Raw genomic sequence first — 21,944 nt, 5'->3', positions numbered from 1 at the left:
TTCAATAGTGTGAATAGTGTTTCACTGATTTTTGAAAAAATAAACATGGGTGTTGTTCTAATAATAGATTTAATAATCATGTTGTTAAATAATTAAGACCTCAGCTCTTCAGTAGTGCAGTGGTTTGTATAGGAAATGGCTAATTCAGATGAACAAATGAGATTAGTTTCTTTTAATTTAAATGCCTGCTAAACTTCTGTATTGTGGGCCCTGAACCCCATGAAGAGGGAAAAAAAAAAGAAACAAAGAAATTAAAAATGTATAAATACTTCTGGAATATAAAGCTTTAGCTGTAAATCAAGATAAAGCAACCATTTCCAAGACTGATCAATACCATTGCTTGAAAAAGCTTACATTACAAACCATACAATTGTTTCCCAAAATGTTTACCTAAATTAGTTGAAAGGCCACAATTTTGTACAAGAAGAAATTTTAATTAAGCCTAGTGCTTGAAGTGTTTCTGAAATTACTCCCTTTGGTTCCATTAGGATGTAGCCCCAATTAAAATGTATTGTTAATATTACAAGATAACACTTGCTGGTGGTACAAAATTGAAGACATGCCTCCATGTAATTTTAGATTATTCCTTGCTGTGAGTTTTTGCAATTATTTTTTGTCAATAATGCTTTTTTCTATTCTCCTGCCAATGAAATATTTTTAATCAGTTCGCCCAAACACCAAGTCTCTGAAAACAGGCAAGTTCTGCAAAATTAAATACTTTTTGAACCCCAGTATTCAGTTAAAGATTTTTTTAGTCATTTTTGTTGCAGTAAATAACAAGTGAAAAATTAATAAAGTCACAGGATTCTCTGACTGTAGCAAGGATATATTGTAACTGTGAAGGAAAAAAAAAATAATCAGGATTTGATCTTTCAAGTGTAATTCACATCATTAGACCTTACTCAAGGGATTATGCTCACTGAGGGCTTTTCCCCACTGAGATTCTCTGTCTAGGCTTGAGTTATTCATATGAAGTAAATCTGCCAGATCAAAGTCTTTCACATTAATTTGTTTATCTATATTTTTTATGTCTTTCACTTATTTAGTAGTGCTATGCAGAACCATAATTGTTCTGTACTTCTTGGATTTGATAGTATGTAAAACTTGTTATGATTGAAAGCACAATTAAGTTAATGATCAACTAGAGTTCAGAACAACCTCTCAACATATGGGACAAAAAAAGGAACAGTTAAATTCAATGACTAAGAAAAATAGCAATTCTAAATACACAACCAACATATAAGCATGCTATAATTTGTTGGATGATCCTGTTGATTATTTTTTGGGGATCAAGAAAAAGTCATAATTCTGTTTTTTATTCAGTATTGTTACAAGTACTTTCCTAAGAATACATAAAAATTTGACCCACTCTATCCTTTTGCTTAAAGACAGTAACAGAGATCTTCAGATTCCACCAATTCAACTCTATTAAAAAAAATCAAACAAAAAATGCTTCTAAAGAATGACTAATTCTTGGAATTTTGGCCTATGATTTACAAATGCTTAGTCTCAAATTTTTCAGTATTTATCACATTAAAACTAAATCGGAAATAAGAACTTGTTAATATTCACATTTAACTGTACAAACCTTTAGGAACATTGTCCTAAAACCTGCCACATTTGTATACGGGTTCACATAAGTTAAACTGTTAAACTCAGTCTGTCCACCCCATTGTGAAAACTCTTGAAGTGGCTGAAGTACCTCCTTCTAATCTGTGAGGGCTCTCTGGCATAGGGAGTGCACTTTGTGGGTATTAATGGCTCATCATGAGATGGTAAGAGACAGGACCAGGTCAATCTTTGAATAAAGTGTTTTAGGCCACAGCCTGACCCTAGAAATGAGGGTGATTTCCCATGAAAGCTGAGACAGGGGAAGGAGACAGCAGAGGATCTGTCTTGCACAGATGGAAAGGGTGGACACTCCTTCTCCTACAGTTCCCGTGTTATTGCTTTGTAAGCAGCAGCCACACACCCCAATCTCCTCTGTGTGGTCTCTTCTGAGCTGAATACAGAAGTCACAAAACAATCTCCTGATCAAATCTCACTGGCTATTGCCTGTGAAGGCCATATCCCAAAAGAGATGATGGATCAAATGCAACTAGGAAATTGGGGTCAAATTTCAGTGGGTTCACAGAATCACAGAATGGCTGAGGTTGGAAGTGACCTCTGGAGGTTTTAGGGGAGTACGAAGAAATACTCAATCCCTCTTTTGGAAGAAAGTGGGGAAAACAGGTAACATAGAAACATTTGGGGAGGCTATGTCTTTTTAGTGCTCATATTTCAATTGCTATAAAAAATCACAGAAGGGTTAAGGTTGGAAGTCACCGCTAGAGATCCAACCCCCTCCTTTGCTCAAAGCAGAGTCAGCTGCAGCCAGCTGACTATGTCCAGTCAGCTTTTGAGTATCTCCAAAGATGGATACTCCATAACCTCTCTGGACAACCTGTCCCAGTGTTTATTCTGTAAGGGTTTACAATGAAAAAGCTTTTTCTTACGTTTAAATTGAAATTAAGCAAGGTATTCTACCTTGTTTTTCTCTCAGGAAAAAGAAAATTCAGAAGAATATTAGTCTGTAAATTCAAGGTGATGCCTTGGCACAGCTCTTAGATCTACCTCTTCTCCCTGGACTGTATTGCAATGTACGTCATTCAAACTCATAGTACGGAGGTAGTCAAGCAACAGGTACCATTGTGTCATGCAAAAAATGGTATGAGGCGAAATAATAATACGTGCTTTGCATGTGAGGGTTTATTTGGGTGAAGATGGTGTAAGCAATTACATGTTAACAAGATGGTAACGCCATTTGCATTAGATGAAACACTTGTGTGGTACACTCTCAAGGGGTCCACAGTCAAAGACATCAGTGTCCAAGGAATGGCTGCCCTTGAGAAAAATCTGAACCACAAGTGTAGTGGAACTGTTTGGCCTCAGAGGACAGACTGTATCTAACTAAAAGCAAAGCACATACGATGGATATGAGAGGAGCTCAGTACCATCTGCTCTGCTACTGATCAAATCCTTTTACATCACATTGTTTGCCAATGAAAACATAGCCTTTGGGGAAAAAAACAGTACTTTCTTCTGACAAATCTAAAGTTTTGAAGATACTGAGTAATGCATCCTGCTAAGGTTATACTTTTCAATGGATTAGTACATGAATAATAGGAATTTTATTAGCCAGATAGTACAGTTAATTAGTTCAAGTTGCTTACAAGTTTCAATAATATGTATATCCATTACACTGATGCTCTTGTAAATAAAGACCTAACAATATTTTTTAGAACTTCTTATAAATAATATTTATATGTGTACAAATATACCTGTAGGTTAGTAGGTGCTAGATAACAAATATAGCTATGACTGGGTTGACATAAAACTATGCCATAAAGTCCAAGACATTTTTTTAAAAGGTGAGAGGGTAAAAGGATTTTTAACTGAACTATTCTGGTACAATTATTGCCCATGTGATTACATTCTTGTTTAAATTCGTCTGCAGTTAGGCAGAGAGAAACCTGATGAAATTCAACAAGGGCAAGTGTAGGGTGCTGCACCTGGGGAGGAATAACCCCATGCACCAGTACAGGTTGGGGGCTGACCTCCTGGAGAGCAGCTCTGTGGAGAGGGACCTGGGAGTCCTGGTGGACAACAGGATGACCATGAGCCAGCAATGTGCCCTGGCGGCCAAGAAGGCGAATGGCATCCTGGGGTGCATCAAGAAGAGTGTGGCCAGCAGGTCGAGGGAGGTCATCCTCCCCCTCTACTCTGCCCTGGTGAGGCTGCATCTGGAGTACTGCATCCAGTTCTGGGCTCCCCAGTTCAAGAAGGACAGGGAACTGCTGGAGAGGGTCCAGCAAAGGGCAACGAAGATGATTAGGGGATTGGAACATCTCTCCTATGGAGAAAGGCTTAGGGACTTGGGTCTCTTTAGTCTAGAGAAAAGAAGATTGAGGGGGGATCTTATTAATACTTACAAATACTTAACGGGAGGATGCCAGGGGGATGGGAGCAGTCTTTTTTCAGTGGCGCCCAGTGATAGGACGAGGGGTAATGGGCATAAACTTGAACATAGGAAGTTCCATCTTAACATGAGAAGGAACTTCTTTACTTTGAGGGTAGTGGAGCACTGGAACAGGCTGCCCAGAGAGGTGGTGGAGTCTCCCACTCTGGAGACATTCAAAACCCGCCTGGACGCTGTCCTGTGCAACCTGCTGTAGGTGACCCTGCTCTGGCAGAGGGGATTGGACTAGATGATCTCCAGAGGTCCCTTCCAACCCTAACCATTCTGTGATTCTGTGCAGCTGGATGGAATATACTACTTACTTTCCATACAGTGATGAACAGGCTGTGCTTTCCATTTTAAACCTGTGAAATGTGTTAGCTAAAACCTTTACCTAGCTTAGAAGCACACTGAAAGGTTTAGGTAACATTTGGAAAATATTTTCACATCTGTCAGTGAAAATATTCATTTATCAAAAATATACAAGCTATGACATTTTTTGCATTCCAGCATGTCCTTGTTTTTTTCCTTCTTGACATCCTACAATTTGGTTTTTGTGCCACAAAACATCCATCCTAAATGTTTCCAATAGCCTTTGTCTACCGTGATACAATGAAATCCCCAATGAGTTTTTGCTGCTTTTCTCCTTCCTCTTCAACATACAACCCGAACTACCTGAATTAAAGCAGCCCCGCTCCCTTATGAGTTAATAAAGGGCAAATTCCACCAGATTGTTCTTCCTAACGTGATGATACAAAAAGTACAGGGAAAGGAGTCCACTCTCTGCAGACTTAGCTATTTCTGACCTCCTGTTCCCAGTCTTTCAAAGCTGTGATGTTAAGTGGTTTTCCCTCTCAGATCCCAAAGTGTGTCCTTCCACAGCATCCTCTGCTGAAATTTCCCAGGCTACAACTGGCAGCCCAGACATCCACAGGATCACATGACAAAAAACAGCTGTACAAACAGACCAGAAGAGCTTTGAAAAAACGTCTGCTTTCAAATACAGTAGAGTCAAGTCTCATACTGTAGCTGTTTCTTTGTCTCTATTTTTTATTATTAGTATTTTCCCTCTGTCTCACAGAATTGTTATTAGACCTACCAGTTACGATTAAATATCCAATGCTAAAATGCTTTAAAATTTCCTTTCACCACATATCAAGAAACAGGGCTTTTTTTCCTTTTGTGTTTAACAGCATACTCTATATAAATACACAGGTCTGAAAGAGATCTTAAATGGCATCTATGCAGTTATGTATAAAAGCAACTGCAGTCTAAACTAATGCCAAGGGGTAATGACAGCCTAATTGGTTTGGCTTGTTTGGTATGTCATAAATGTTTTTACAGTGGTTCGTAGCAGATGAAGAGTCAGAAAACAAATTTCTGCAAGTTGTGGAGAAATTACTATAAAATAGTAAAACACAGCCTGTTAAGGCCTCCCTAAGATTGCTTCCATATTCTACCATCTGTAATGTTAATGTTTCAGAAGAGTTTTCTCTGATCTGTAAATGCAATTTGTCTCATGGACAAACTTCTTTCTCTTATACTTACTTTTCAACAAACACCCTAATATATGACAGTGGTTAAAAATGCTTCTTCAAGGAGTTAACTATTCCAACAGGAATGCAAAAAACATTATAGATTATATAGGATCCATTCGTTTGTTTCTTGAGGATTTAGCATTAAACAAAGATGGGACCAGTGCAACCTATATGAGATGTTCTTCTGTGAAGCAAAAACCTGTGTCACACAAAGAGCAGTGACCCGTCCCTCTGATTTGCCAATTACGCAGGACAAGTTCCACACATTTAGTGCTTACTTTTCTAGATGTAAGCTATGCAAAAAACTAAGGAGTTTGTTAAAATCGGTGAAACTGAAAAGGACATAAAGAAAAAGGATATTAAGAGCAGTAACACAGATTGTTGAAGTAGAAGCAATTTTGTTGCCAAGGAACAATCAGCACGTAGAGTCAAACACAAGCTATACACGCCTCAAAAATAACTGAATAAGCAACCGGTGTTACTTGATCTGCATCCTTTGAGAGACAATACGTTCTGTGCAACCATTGGATACCTTCAACATTTTTTTTAAACTGTGTAAAAGATTCAGAAGGTGTTAACATAAGTACCTTTAGTGATAGGACATCCTAGGTTATCTTCAACAATGTTTTGCTACAGAAGACTAGAAAAGCAGTGTGAATTGCACAGAACACAGGAAGAAAGTGGAAATATATGCTGTAAACTTCTTCACTAACGGATTTTTTCTGGTGGCCTTAGACAATGGGGTTCCTTTTCATGATGCAGCAGCCCTAGAGGTACTCTCACGAGACTTTAGGGAGAAGACAATATTGTCAGATACCACATATTGCTATATGCAATGGCTGAGAGGCTTTTTCCATTAAAGGCAGACAGTGTCACACCACTCTGCACAACTTTCCCAGAAAAGGAAGACCAATTTGTTTTTCTCCATTTTCAGCCATTTTCTGTGTCCCAGGGGAGTTCTAACTAAACAGAGGGAGAAAATAGCTGGAGAAAAGATCGGAAATTAGAGTGACAGCTAAATACTAATTGCATTCAGCACAAATACAGAAGCTAACTGGAATCTCAAGATAAAAACCTGGCACTCGTATTTTAGCATAGAAATTCTTCTGTTGTGATGGTTGCTTATACCACTTCAAGCATATGTTAAATAATAGCAGTAATTAAAAAAAATGCATTCAATTAAGACAAACTTCATACACTTTAAAATATTAGTTGATGACAACTGAAACCAATAGTTACAATACATTGATTTTAACTAATATTTTTCTTCCATAGCATACTGTGTACCCAAGTCTTACAGCCAGCACGGGCATTTTAAGGGCATCTAATTTAAAGAATTCAGGAAGAAGTCCTTATGGGACAGTACATTTATATGTCAGTAATCCCTGTATATTTGATGAAAAATAAACTTGTTTTCCTTAAAATCCAATCATTTTTACCAAAACAATTGATCAGCAAAATGCTAATTTTATTTGGTGATCTTTGGGAAATCTTTAATAAGTTGATTGCTTTACTTTCGTGTTTACTGTTTATGTTAGATCAAGAACAGTTCTTCTCAATTTCCTACAATTTTTATCAAGTGTTGCTAGGATTTTTGTTTTATCAAAGTGATCTAGAAACAATAAAAAAGGATGGATAAGTGTAAATTCCATTTTCCGTTTAAGTTTACTGTTATTCAGTTTTACTCTATATATCCATCTGAGAATGACATAGTCTTAAAACCACAGTCGAAGCTCTTCAATTTGACTGAACATAGAAATTGTTTCTAATATTCAGATACTCTTAAGTGTATCTAAGAACTCAACAGCCAAGAGAAACCAATCTATCTCCTTAAATTAGTATTGTTTTTCATCTACTATGAAAATCCATTGTGTATCTCAAACTGTTATCTTTCGTGTTTCAGTTTTATGTTTAAATTATAATTTAATTATTCAAAAGGGTTCACATTCTTCAACTCTGTGGCTAAGTTCCCAAGCAATTTCAAGGATTATTTAAGCAAATTGAGCTCCTGAGCTTGAGAGTTGCCCATGAGATGAAAAAGTGGCTATTTTCAATTTGAAATTGGTACATGGCATACATGCCATTCAGAAGGCAGTAAAATCTGCCACTACACAATCATTACAGACCTGTGGATAAAGACAAAGAAAGAAAAGGATATCATTTGATTAGCCTCCAACTTTATTAATTTAACTCATCTGGGACCTATCCAGCAATAATACTTCCAATGAAGGTCATAATTCTTCTTTAATTGTTTCCACCTGGTACAGTACTGCCATCAATCCCCTGCTCTTCTCCACCTCTCTGTACTTGGCGCTCAGCCCATCACTCATCCCTTCCCAGTCTATCCTTGTACTTGCATTAAGGGACAAGGGCAAAGAGGGTTGGGTTTTTTTTGTTGTGTCAGACCACAAAACTTCCAGCTTCGCTTCCTTTATTGTTGAATGGTTTCCCTGAATTCAATCCCTATTCTTGTTTATACCTTGTGAGAATTAATTCCTGCCCTGCTCCTGCTACAGTCTGACGTGCTGAACTTTTCCTTATAACCTGCCCCTCTGAGATTCTGCAAAGTAAGTTGAAAATTACTAACAACCTCTGACTTTTCTAATTCCTACTCCCCTTTCCTGTTCCTTCCATACTCATCCCCACACACCAAAAAAACACCTTCTCCCTCACCCCACAAAAAAAAAGAAAATCAAGCAGGTGATGCTACTCCTTTAGCAGACAAAAATCTTCATTAGCAAATTAATCTACAAATTAAGGCCTACTATACTCAAGCATTCAAAGACACTCAGACTACAAAGTCAAGATTTGTATGCTTAAGTAAGCTCCACTGGTGAGCACGCTAACCCAAGTCGTGCCTTACCATGCTCCCAGAGGAGAAAAGAGAAACTGTGGGACCCTTAAAGAAATTAATCTGGACAAATGTCATTTCTTTCTTCCCTTCCCAACATGTTGCTTTTATGATTGCAGCAACTTCATTCTGGAGAATCAAGACTCTAAAAATGAAATCTGTAAACACGCCGTTACTGGTCATTTTTCACTGACCATGTTTTACTATGTTTCCTCATTAGGGTGTGGATCATGAATGGAGTTTTAATTTTGGAACACAAATGCAGTTTGCACACTAGTAAGCATACAAACTGTACAGTAAATATGTAGTGTTAAGGCAGCAAGCAGTAAACATTTTTTGGGAAAACTTAATTTGTATTTTCAATCAGAATAGGTAAGAGTGATTAGTAAGGGTGGTGAATCTATTTATCTGGGAACACAGACTTGGCTAGACAGGAAATTTTGTATTAGTGGGATACCATTTCACTACTTGTTGATTTATGTCTAAAATAAATGAGAATATGTTCTATTGCTCTTGAGGTGGATAACATGAGATTGAAGTAGGTATTTTAATATCCTGTTTAATGTCAAGTTAGAAAATTAGATTCTTCCTTAACCTTTGAGTTTTAGTCATAAAAAGAGTGATGGTTCAGGACCTCCCAGTGTTTGAATATATACCATCTATTCAAATGGAAAGGACTGACAGTCCCAGGGCTGGCAAAATCCTCAGCTGTTTATGGGAAAAATGTTTTCTGCCCATAGGATTGTGAAGGTAGCTCAATAATTTTGAATTAATTCATGTAAAGCTATTTGTACATATTTTTTCAGGTATGCTAAAGAAAGTGAAAGCCTGGGTAGCATTGCTAATAAGATTTATCTGGAGTGATAGATTACATAAAAAGAAAACATATAAGGGAGAAAGGGGTCCTATCAGCAAGGACAACAAAAGCAATTGAACTGGGAGCTTCATGTTTTGGGACAAATTCATTGCTTACACTATTGCTGAAGGGAAAACTGTTATCTATTCCTGTGAAAGGTCCTTCTTCTCTACCTATAATGTTGAAGTTTAAAAGAATCATATTATATGTTTACAAAACAAAGGTCCCATACTTCCTATTGCTTAAGCAAATTTGACACACCAATAGTTCAAAATAATACATTATCCTGTTGCTTGTTTCTGGAACATTTGCTCAGCACTACCTGTCAGCAGATTTGTTTAAGATTTAAGAGACTGAGTAATAATGATTCTGTAATTATTCTTCAACATTCAATACCTTCTGGAAACCATACTGCAGATCATGCTCCTAAGATGGCTTGATGTCTGTGACTCTTAGCAAAGTCCTTCTATCAAAAGACGGCCTTTCAATTCAGTTTGTTTCTTTCGATTTGCTGTATATACCACATTTTCAGCTCAGGGCAAGAAGATGAATGGAAATAAACAATGACACATTTGCAATAAGATTTTTGTGGTGAAGACCTTTACTTAGATATTGTGGTTTCAATGCAACCATAACACAATGACAAACATCCTTTGTAAATGACAGATCTAATTGTAAAGTTAAAATTATAGCTCTGTGGAAAAAAAAAAAACAAAACAAAACCGTTGAAGACACAATATCTACTGTATGTCTGGATGTGGCTGTATTCCCAACAAAATCATTCCTATAATTCATGAGTTGATTTACACTTTTTATCTCTCCATAACATGCAGCATTTATTTACCTTACATTTTGAGGCTTTACAGTTTCTGCTGACATGTTTTTTTTCCCAAAATAAAACATTACAGCAGTCCTCTGCTAGACGTTTAAGCCATGTGTATGTTTATTTTTTTTAATTTCTTTCTTGAACTTTCTAACTGTGAGCAGGCTGGGAAAGTGGAGTCATGATGAATGAGAATTTGCTTTAAAAGAAAAAACAAAAAAAAAAAAAGGAGAAATGTAGACATTTGATGTAACATTGAAAAATTCACAGCCTCCTACCTTGAAAACAAACATTTCCCTGCGAAGAATAGCCAGAGTGTTGAAGTTCCCATCACAGATGTTAGGCTTGGCTCCGGGATAAGAAGGTTTGTCACCAGTGGGTGGCCGGGGAGGTTTAGGTTGCCTGTCATTCTTCCGCGGGTCTGCTGGAGGGACTGAACGATGTGGGGGCACTGTTGGCAGAGGTCTTGTTGGTGGTGGGATCCTGTCAGGTGGACCTTTAAAAATATAGCAGCAGGATGTAATTTACATGCCCACCAGTGGCACTCAAAGAAGAAATATACAACAAAAACCTGCTGTAAGCAGTGTAAATCCTACAGTGGAAGGGGAATGGAAAAAGTGACCTAACATACCTTTTCTGTGTTGTTACAGGGTATAATGAACAACTACCATAAATCAAGTCATGAATGAAGGAAATAATTACTTTTCACTATCCAGAATCTTCCTTCTTTATTGGAATAACACTCCAATAAAACCTGCAAAGGATGCACAGTCCAGCACCATTTCAGATGAGAAGTAATTAGTAGCATACACTTTACCCAGTAAGAACTGTTAAAACAGAATCATTGTCTCTTGTACAAAAATAAAGGAAAACAAAAAACCTATTCCTAATAAGATCATCAGCAGTCAATGGATTTTCAATCCATATTTTTAACTTCCACTCGTCAGTTCACATATACATATATTTCCTACTGACCAAATTTGTAGGCCACGTAATGTCATGTGCATTAGTGACAGGACATTACCATCTTTGCCCAATGCCCCTTGCTATGTATAGGAGCTCTTGAAACTGGACTTCAAATCCTAGGCATCCATACAAACAAAAACAGAATTCACATGTTTTCTTCAATATACTGAAATTAAGTACTTCTTATTTTATTTTTTATTTTCCAGTGAGTCTTACAAAGCTAGATACCCGGTAATTAAAGGAATTGTTCTAAGGATAAATGGATTAAAAAGAACTAAAGTGAAAAACTAAAACTCTATACAGCAGTTTTAAAACATTTTTCTTCTTTCAAATACATTTTCTGTCATAAATACAGAGTTTGATGACAGGTGAAATAACTACCCCACTCATAATTTCTGTATCTGAAAGTCAAACGGCGATCCTAGGCAGATGTTACTCATAACCCTAATGGCATACTGAATGACTTGCAACGGGTGTAGTGAAAATGCCTTTCCCTTTCTACCCATATTACTACATTTACTTATATTTTCCATGTACAAAAAGATCAGAAGTTTCAGTAGTATCAGTAAGATTTCTGGAAACAAGATGAACACTCTAATTTTGCTCATTTTCTCTAGACCTTTCTCCAAATCATTTAAATACATAATCAATTTTGACTTTAAAAAATAAATATCATTTGCATGATTAGCTTTAGAAAGAGTTTTCAATAGTAAGATAACTCTAAAACCCACACAAATAGCATTTGAAATTATGATACTTTTTCAAAGAAAGTATACTTTTTAAAGAACAAGATGGACTATGTAAGGAAATATTAAACTCGCCAAATGGTTTTCATACAATTTAATAAGGCATTTATTTCATTCAGACTTTTAAGGCTTGTGACATTTATAATTTACAGTTAATAATGGTGTTTCGAAGAACACTGCAGACCAAAGTAATTATTTTAATAGTTGTGACATTTTTATTGAGGCATATGATTCCAGATCACTTCTTGATTTTAAAAGGAGCAAAGAAATCAGTTTGCAGTAGCTCGTGTTGGAAAGTTTTTAACCCCAAACCAAAGTTTTCATATGCCATTTGGCGGTGATGTCAGATATTACTTCCCAGGGGTAACACATTTCTCCTAATGTATAGCCCACAGCTGTTAGAGCTTAGCAGTTAGTTTTCAGCAAAGTATTCTTGTCTAGCCCTTAAGTCTAGACTACCAACTTATGAGGTCATGAGAAACAACCTTCTTTCCAGCTAATCACACAGGAAAAAAAACAACTAAACAAAACTTGATCAGCCAATTATTTTAAAATTGCTATTTATGTTTTATGAAAATATCTATCAGTGCTCGTTAACAAAATATTTTAAAAAGCTTGTTAATATAAAAAAACACCACGGAGGCTGCAGGGTTCTAGTTAGCAGTACAGTAATTCTACATGATCGTCCTACTTTCTAGGAGTAAAGATAAACAAGGAATGGCTCTGATAATATTCAATATAAACCTGACAAACCTTTAAACTGAAAATAATTATAAGTACAAAATTGAATCCAATACAAAATTAACTTGGGAATATTAAGCAAGGCAATTCCAAATGATATGTAGCGGATACATAGCATTAACATACAGATACCACAGATTTTTTAACTGTAGGAGAGAAAAAGAAAATATCTTCTTAAAGAAAAATCCTGACTATTTAACAGAAAACAGCAGAATCAAAGTCTTCAAAACCAAGAACAAACCCATGTCTTTGGAAATGTAAGGAACAGTGATATGGGAGTTAGTGTTACATTCAACCCATAATCAGAATAATATCATAGGGTTGTTTTTTGTATTTGTGTGTTTTTTAATTTTCAATTACCTTGCCTTGTCAAATTGAATTCAGTTCCCGCAGAATTTATTTACATCACATGCGTCTTTTATATGGGGCCACAAAAAACCTAAACAAACATATTTTACGCCCCCGGGTAGTTCAAAATCTTGGGTTGGTAATAACATTGTTTTGAGCTCAGTTTGCTGTATTTATCACAAGAACTTTTTTTTTTTTTTTCCAGGACCACAAATCTTGTACACCAAGGGAACTATTTATTACTATAACTGATAAAATGAGAAGCAACCAATTCATCCAGTTACATGAGCCTGGACTACTGTGGAAATAAGCTCATTATGGTTAAAGGCTTACATTTCTTAATATTTTCATCTTTTGGTATCCTTTTGCCGATATCTTCTTTATGGCTTTTTAAAAACATTTAAAATTCCAGCTAAGTGCAAAATTGAATGCAAGTTGTGAACAGTGAGAAACAAAGTAAAAGAGCTTCATCAAAATCTTTGGTCTACTCAGAAGAAGGCCTCTGGCAGAACAACTAGCAGAGTCTACGCTAACAAACTCTTTTGGAGAAAGAAAAGCAAAAAGCAAAAAAAAGCAAAAAAAACCCCAAAAACTTATGTTGCTTAATTAGAATATGACATACCGTATATCTTCTGTATGCCCTGTAAATCGTCATTAGGTAGTTTGAAGTTATCAGTTTCCATGTACTGGTAAAATGGAGCCATGATTGCAGTGGGATCATTAGAGTGCTCCAAGCCCAGAGCATGTCCCAGTTCATGCACTGCAACTAGAAACAGATCATTTCCTATGAAGAGAAGAAAGGGAAAAAATACCTTTGAAACCATAGCATAATATCAGAAACAACACAACTGGAGGACTCTGCACTTGAAAGACTTTCACTGAATTTGAATTTTACAAGGTAATGCTTAATAATGAATCATAAGGATAATGTGGTAGCAAAGGCGGCTTTCCCATTTTTAAACAAGGAAACCATTATTGTTACATATAATATATGATACTCTTACAGATACCATAAGTGTAATCTTTTCTAACTGATGCACATGGTTCAAGTGTCATACCTCACGTCTAGGCTTGCGTGCAATTTCCGACTTGAAGTTGATGTTGCATCAAACCTGACTGAAAATGCTTGCATCAAGACATAGTTCCAAAAGGAAAATATCCTTGCTGTGTGTGGTAAACTTCACAAACTGAGGACTACCTATTTAGGACAAACCCCACAGGGAACTTAGTCATCCAAGCGCTTGTAACCAGACCCCTGCTGATTATTTGTAGACGTTGTCCATTTCTGAATTGCCATAACTGAAATCCTAACGAGGAAAATATGTGTTGTGCTATCCTTCTCAAAATAGGATGTCCTTATTTATTTCATTGTGTAATTCTCTCGTAAGTGTAGTTGCGTACCGAAGTATTAGAACTTTTTGATTTTTGTAGGTCTAAAAAATAAAATGACCCATTCATGTTATAGACTGATTTGGATTTTTTGTTATTACCTTCTAAAAATCACCTTTTCATTTTATATTACTATGTATTAGACACAACTAGAAGTTTTGGCAGTAGAATTATGGTACTCTGAAGCAAACACAAAGTAAAGCCAATGGGATTATTTTTATAAAAAATTCAGGGCTGGACTTCTACGGTATTAATTTTGTCTATTTTTATTCATCTAAGACTTAGTTCAGCATATCTTTCTATGAGCCTTTTGTACAGATGCTGTCTGTAGTCCAACTGTTATATAATGAGACTTTAGAAAAATGTTTTACATTGGGAGAAAGATTCTGGACACTTGGAGAGGGTCACATCCAGGAGGTTGCTCATTTTCCCCACCTAGGGATGGGAAGAATAATCCTCCAGAAGTGTGTTCTAGTCCCACTGACAAGAGAAGTATTCTAGATCAGCAGCTTATGCTGAACATCTAACTTTTAAATGGCTCGATTCAAGTGAAACTACAGTAGGTAGTTTCTTGTTGAAAGAGCAGTATACAAACGGCTTTATACTGTGGCCTAATAGACAGTTGTGTATTGGAACAAGACAATGCTCAACATTAAGTCTTAGCCTATATTCTGTAAATTCTTCGGGGGTAGGCAGTTATTGTCTACTGCTGGCACTTGATCTGGAATTCTAAGGACCATTATAGCATTAATAGTAATAATAATGTTAAAAAGTGAATTTAGCAAAAAAAAAAAAAAAACATATATATAGAGAGCTATAGAACTTTGAGGATGTAGTTGGCAGTATTTCAATTTTTCAAGTATTTTCTCTTGTTGACTTGAAGAAATAAACTTTTCCCCAAGTATATATGAAAGGGGAACACTTGGCAGTAGATGTCTTCATGATATATGGATCCATGCTGATGTTTTTAAAATAAATGTTTGATTGAAAGCATGGAAACAGTCACAACTAAAACTATGTGCTTAGTTGACAGTCTTTTCATGTCTTTCTGATTCTTAATCCGGAAATATGAAAACTAAATGCTCTTGCTCTTTTATTCAGTTTAACTGCAGAAAAATCATGTCTTTCGAAAATTAATGTGACATAATGTGCTTTCAGAAATGAGAAGAGTTTATCCTATCATTTATAATTATGTGGTTTCCAGATGAAATATTTTCATTACAATATTTTTTCTTGGATGCAGTTCTTTTTATAGAAAAGCAGATTCTCAGTGTGCACTTTTAACAGGTTTGCAAAGCTTGACTGTCCCAGTGACAAATGTTTTTGATGTCTGAATCTGCCCTTCTATATGCAGTCAAAACTGGTCTTGACATTATCTCATATGAATAATCCACAGCTTCTGTAGCTAACCTCAGCAGTGGAAGTGATGCACCGGAGGAATTCTGTAAAGGTTTTCACTCTGCACTCATAATGGAATAATTAATATAATTTTTAAAAATTATAGGCTTAAGATGGAAAGACGTGAAGGAAGAAGATGTTACTGTACTATAACTATTGTACTGTGACACGTCTCACATTATTTTTCAATTCTTTTCTGTGTTTTATGAAAATTAGAGTTCTAACCCAAGTTTATTAGAATGAAATATTTCTTTGTCTGGCATTAAATCACATATTTAAGATGCAACTTCCTTTTTCTTTTCAGACCTTGTGAAACACAAATTTGCCTCATAGGCTTATGCTTCCTACATCATAATTAAGAATATTAAACAGTCTATGTCCTATATTAATAATTGTGCTAGTAAATTGGCCACAGTACTTACTGATCCATTTTAAAATAGTTTTAAATTAATACTATTTGATTCTAACACTGTTATTAGGCCAGTCATTATCAGTAGACCAAAGATTGTTTTACATGTGCTGCTCAACCTCTACTATTTGAGGTAGGAGGTCCAGCAATGTGAACTTGTTACAATTTCTAAAATTTCAAGAAACCCCAGTTAATAAATAGTCTTGGAAGAGTCTACTGTTTCTCTCTATTTGTGCCAGTTATGCAATGCGTAAAGAATCAATACATCCTTTGGTTATCAGTCCTCCTTGAGTCCCCATAAAGATCTCCAGGAATTTCCATATTTTGTTCCATGTTGACCTTGAAGGGGTGTGAATTACATAGTAACAGGGAAATAAATAGAACACACTGTCATCTACTGGCATATCTTCCTTCTGGGCTCACAGATATTGAGCATATGGTAGAGCACTTCCAAAGTAATACTTCTAAATGACAGTGTGACTATGTCAGAGAACAGATAATATGTAGGGGGTGGCTGTTTCTTGGTATGTATTTCTCCTTTTGTCTTTTGGATAGGGGTGATTATATGAAAAAAAAAAAAAAAAAGAAAAAAAAGAAAGAAAGATATTCATCATCTGACTGCCCCCTCTGGACTTAGTCAAAGCCTAAGACCAAAAGGGAGGAAGGCAAAAGGACTATGAAAAGTCATTTCCACCTCCTGCAATACAACCTGTAGCCATCAGGGGAGCTATTAAATGTGGTAAAGATAGAGCAGCCCTTAGAGCAAACGGATAAGGGGGGAAGGGAGAAGGTCACAGGAAAGAGATGGGAGAATAATACTCTTGCCTGAGGTGACAGTGATTTAACAGGGAACATATTTTCTACTTATAGTCAAATAGCCCCATTATTCATAACAATTTCCATCAAGAGTCATGATTGTCTCCAGGGCATCCTGAATTTAAACTGACCCAAATAACTTAGTGTAGTTGAAACTGAGGTTTAAACCAGTTCAAGATGCGTTGTCTGAGACCAACGCAGGTAGAACCTACTATTGTCTTAGTTTCCATCCTTTTTCCTTTGCATATAATTAGATTTCTCCAATTAGGTATCAATTACTCAGTCTCTCTTTGCTTTCGGGAGAAGACTTGCCTTGAGCATCTCAGTGTTACTGTAACTAGCTACAGAGAGTGCAGAAGGATAACCCTGAGTGCTCACTCTTTCACTGCAGGCTGCACAGAACTGCACTCGTGAATGCAAGGTTGATAGTAGGACAACTTCAGTTCCTCGGACAGTGGGCAGAGTAAGATGAAGGAGTGTAAACGAATGGGAATATTCATACCAGCTCAGGCTAGCTTTGTTATGGCACTGACATCAGATATTTTTTTTTAAATGTTTTCAGTCCTCACCATTGAAGGAGAGAATCCCAAATAATTCTATATTTCAGTATGCATTACCCAGGTAGAAAAATATATTTCTGTCCACTTGGTAAAATGAAGCACCATCGCAAAACTTTAACAAGTCATGAGTAAGAGAGTTAAACTACATATGACTATGATGACTTTTAAATTAAAAGTTGCCACTGCAGGATATATGATGGTGAATATTCATTGTGGTAGTTTCAGTTACATCTTATATTTATCTATAGATTAGTAGAGAAATATTGGAAAATATATTTCACAAGTCCATAACTTGTGCATCTCCGTTTTCGTGTTCCCCATTGGTGTGGAGATTTGGAATAGAATGGATATAAACTCAAAAAGATTGTGATTGTTTTTCTTATTTTATCTCAAGTTTGATTTCACAAGGAAACTTTACTGTGTGTAAAGTACTAAGACAAACTGATTATTTTTATACTGACACTTTTCTCTGAGGCTATAAACTATTTTAGGCACTAAATCTGCCTGACTTTACAATCACTGCCCAAACTCCAGAGTATAAATATGTATTAATATATCAAATATTCAACAGCCAGCACTGTGGAGCATGGTGTATGGGGAAGCCTTTCCCTGTAGCTTATATATACATTATTTTCATGTCTACAAATAAACAAAGCTAATATGTTTGTCCACAGCAAGCTATTAAGAAACCATAGATCTGAAGATATTCATTCGTTTTAAATGATATATGAACTTAATTTTCAAAAACAATACCCTAATGGCTTAGTAAGACTTGGATTCAACACTTGGCCATCTTTTCAATGCAGCACTAAATGACACCTCACTTGCCATGTGACAGTAACTTCTATAACACATCATGAGCTCGAGTTATCCGTCATTTAAACATCATAAGACCTCAATTTTGAAGACTTTCTCATCCAGAGAAAGACAAAAAATATAGAAACTGTATTTCAAATTTCAAACAAACTGGGAAACTACAAAAATGTTTTCTACATAGACATACATTGTTTCTTCCCCAAAAAATATTCTACTTTATTTTTCATGTGATGCAGATAGATGATTTCAGATTAAATCCATATGAATCTGAAATGTAAATCTGTACAAGAAAGACTTTCATTACAGCCCTATTATCAACAAGACTGTACCTCAAAGTCAAGCTTACAGTTCATTGGAAAATATTACACACATGCTATGCATGAACTTGTGTCGGATGTATTTAGAATTTGAATTTTCATTATTCTGTTCATTTGTATGTTTGAGTCATCAAACCAACGCTGCTAATCCTAACCGGCTGAAATGCTGCAAACTTTAGAGCACGTTTTTTTCTCTACATTGCATACAGAAAGAAAAAAAACAAAACAAAACAAAAAAAGTTTTATATCTCCATTATTATTATTCTTTGCAGACAGGATATAATTTTGAATGTGCTATTTTGACACTCAGTGATAAAAGAAGACTCTTTCTGTCTCAGACCTTATTGCAATACAGCAGAATTGAGCATATACATTATGCATGTACTTACATAAGCACCATATATGCATATATATGCTATACAGACACTATACATGGACCTAAATATAAATCATAGGCATACTCTTACCCAAACAAAGGTGCCACATTTTCCAGTCTAAGAAATCATAAGCAGTTGCTTGACATTATCTCAAATTTCTGCCATTGGAAGCTTGGTAGTTATTTTGGAAAGAAAGTTTTGCTAAAAGATGGAGCTGAGATGGTGCAGTAGCTTTGAAAAATGAAGAGCAAAATGAATTTTTTATGCTTTTAAATAAAAATGTATCATATAGAGTATACCCATCTTCTGCATGAATAGTGTATCTATTTTGTACACACTGTATTTTAAAAAATATTTTTTCAATAATGCATCTATACATTTAGTCTTTTTTCCATTGTGACAAAAGACAACAACATAAAAATATGTTCCTTTCACTCTATTATTACATATACTAAGATATACACTAAAATCTTCACAAGTTCACTTACCGATATACATATATGCAGACAGAAGGGGAGGTACAGGCAGTTTGTTATATACAAAGTATGTACTAATATACTCTGTGTATATTTTAGTAGACCTACACCCACATGTGGGTATTTTTGACAAAGTATTTTATTTAAAAAAGAACCATAGATTAGTGTGAAATTTAAACTTGCTTGCTTGAAATTTGACAAGGGGATATTCCTATAGGGCAAGGCTGTCTTCAGGTGACTCAGTAATCATTGATGAGATATGATAAGGATATGTGATTTTAGACGTGTGTATGTCCTTTCTGGCAGTATTCTACTGTTTCTGCATATTGTGGGCATAATTTAGAAGAAGTCAGATGCCCGATAACTAACATATTTGAAAGGAGTCCACATTCTTTTATAATATGAATCAGCCTGTACTTTAGAAGGCAGGGACATGCAAAAGGTAAGAAATTCTGCCTTATTACTTACATTTATTGCCAAGTACCTTCTACAAATTTCTAGTAAATTGTTTGAAATGGGTGGAATTAATTACTTAATATATTCTTAATTTTCTTTCTAAAAAACAGTGGATGTAAAGATATATTCACTTTGTTTCTCACAGTTTCAATCACTAGTACTGAAAAATTTTGCAAACTATTCTGACTAGCGAATCAATACCAACTTTTCCAAAGAGAGAGAAGTGAAGCAGCTGGAGATGATCCCAGGAAAGGTAAAGACACAAGAGCTTGCTGCTTCCCAACAAGGTATAAATATCATGGTATGTGTTGCTTCTGCAGATATAATGCTTATGGCTTCATTTCATGCTTTGAGGAACCCCTGATGTGACAATGAACCTAACAAACTAAGAAAAACTACACTTATGCTGAATCTCTAGCTCCTGTGATTGATTAACTTCATCACTCAGGTCCACTACTAAATTTGTATAGTATTCTCAAATGGCACTTTCATTCTATTAGTAATAACGTCATATCGACTAACAGAGAGAAAAGTTTTATTTGGGGTGTTTTCACAATTATCATTATATAATAATTATTTTAAATAAATTAAAATGATAATGGAATTTTGCATTTTGCTAGAAAAGATCTTCATAAATTAATTTCTTTCAGCAAGCTCACACCAGTAAAAATGTTTGAAAATACAATGGTCATTCTTATAACATTACTAATGACCAGGTTGCTAAATAACATTTATGCCATTTTTCCAGTAGTCTCAATGCAATTACAAATGCTGCAAATACTGTAGCAGCCTTATCTATTTATGCTTTCCTATATTCTCTTTGTCCTCTTTTTAGTTGTTGCTGTGGGAACAATAAACTGGAGAAGTATTTAAAACTCCTTTCTAAAGGCTGTGAGAATGAAGACATGCTGGGATTGAAGATTTGGATATGTGCATGAAAAGAGCATGTATCACACAATTCTTAGCTACCCTCTGTGGTCTTGTCACTGCAGATCATTTATGTGAAGGGAAGGGACGTTTTTCTACTGCTCCTGTGTAAGTGCCACTCCGGGTGAGAACAAACATAAAAGGACCTTAATTGCGCATAAGTCCATATCAAAATCAAATCGTTGCCTTTGACAAACCAAATGTAGGTTTTCTGTCTAAGCCACTCAGCTAAAATGCTGGCATGTTAACACTGCAGCTGCTTTTGTTTTGAAGGGATGATTTTTTTTTTTCCTTCATTTCCCCTAATGTCCTGTGTGCCCTACTATAAAGAAATATGTGTAATTACTAGGATGGAAGGTCAAAGTCACGTTGCCAATATTCAAAATAGATGTAACTTGCCATGGGGCAGAAATCTGAAAAGGGTCTTACAGATCACTGAAATCCCCACAATAGAATGTACATAGAATTTAATTTGTGTGTAAAACTTCTGTTGGCTCTCTGCAGAGATAAATTTTTACCCTGTGTCAGTTAAACTACTGAAAGTAATTATATTATCCTCTAACTTAACTCACATTAAAGCCATCAAAACCGGGTTATTACTCGTACCCTATCATTGTATCTACTTAACACCTACATATGACCTTAAGATTTTTTAAAGAGAAAGAGACATACTGCTGTACATATATTTGGGAATTTTATATGAACAATTCTTCTTCCTTCACTGTTATTTTGATTGTTTAATTTCTATTAAGAAAAAAATGTCAAGATAGAATTTTCTGGGTTTTGTTGGTTTTTTTTTTTCATTGGACTGGTGATAAAAGAAGTGGGAATTTTGTATCTTAATTGGCAAAGTGATTAGGAGAAGGAAAAAAATCATTAAAGTTTCTCTGATCTGAAAAGCAGATATATTTTCTAAGAAGTCTGCAGACTTCAAAGGGAGACCTGATCCAAATGTGTATCATATTCTAAATTGAGACAACTTCAAACTGGGGATCATATATATGAAGAAAGTGACAGAAAGACAAATTTTCTACTTTGGTTTTACTTTGTTGAAATTTACTCATATGAAATGCTCTGATCTATTGGATAATCTGCTAGTATTACTGGATATATCCATACAGCTGTTTGTTTCACTCT

The 21,944-nt window shown here is 35.5% G+C and overlaps 1 protein-coding gene across 1 annotated transcript in view; it reads right to left on the bottom strand.

The window, feature by feature from the left end:
- MMP16 (matrix metallopeptidase 16 (membrane-inserted)) overlaps positions 1-21,944 on the bottom strand; it is a 185,901-nt gene that overhangs the window by 40,555 nt on the left and 123,402 nt on the right. Inside the window, exons 5-6 of the mRNA XM_009891863.1 lie at positions 13,489-13,650; positions 10,344-10,561 (exon numbers count right to left, since the gene is read on the bottom strand). Coding sequence (XP_009890165.1) covers positions 10,344-10,561; positions 13,489-13,650 — 380 coding nt within the window. The remainder of the gene's footprint in view (positions 1-10,343; positions 10,562-13,488; positions 13,651-21,944) is intronic.

This window comes from Charadrius vociferus, unplaced genomic scaffold (genome assembly GCF_000708025.1).
Source record: "Charadrius vociferus isolate BGI_N301 unplaced genomic scaffold, ASM70802v2 scaffold15, whole genome shotgun sequence".
In the NCBI taxonomy this organism is placed as follows: domain Eukaryota; kingdom Metazoa; phylum Chordata; class Aves; order Charadriiformes; family Charadriidae; genus Charadrius; species Charadrius vociferus.
This window is presented reverse-complemented; position numbering and strand designations above follow the sequence as displayed.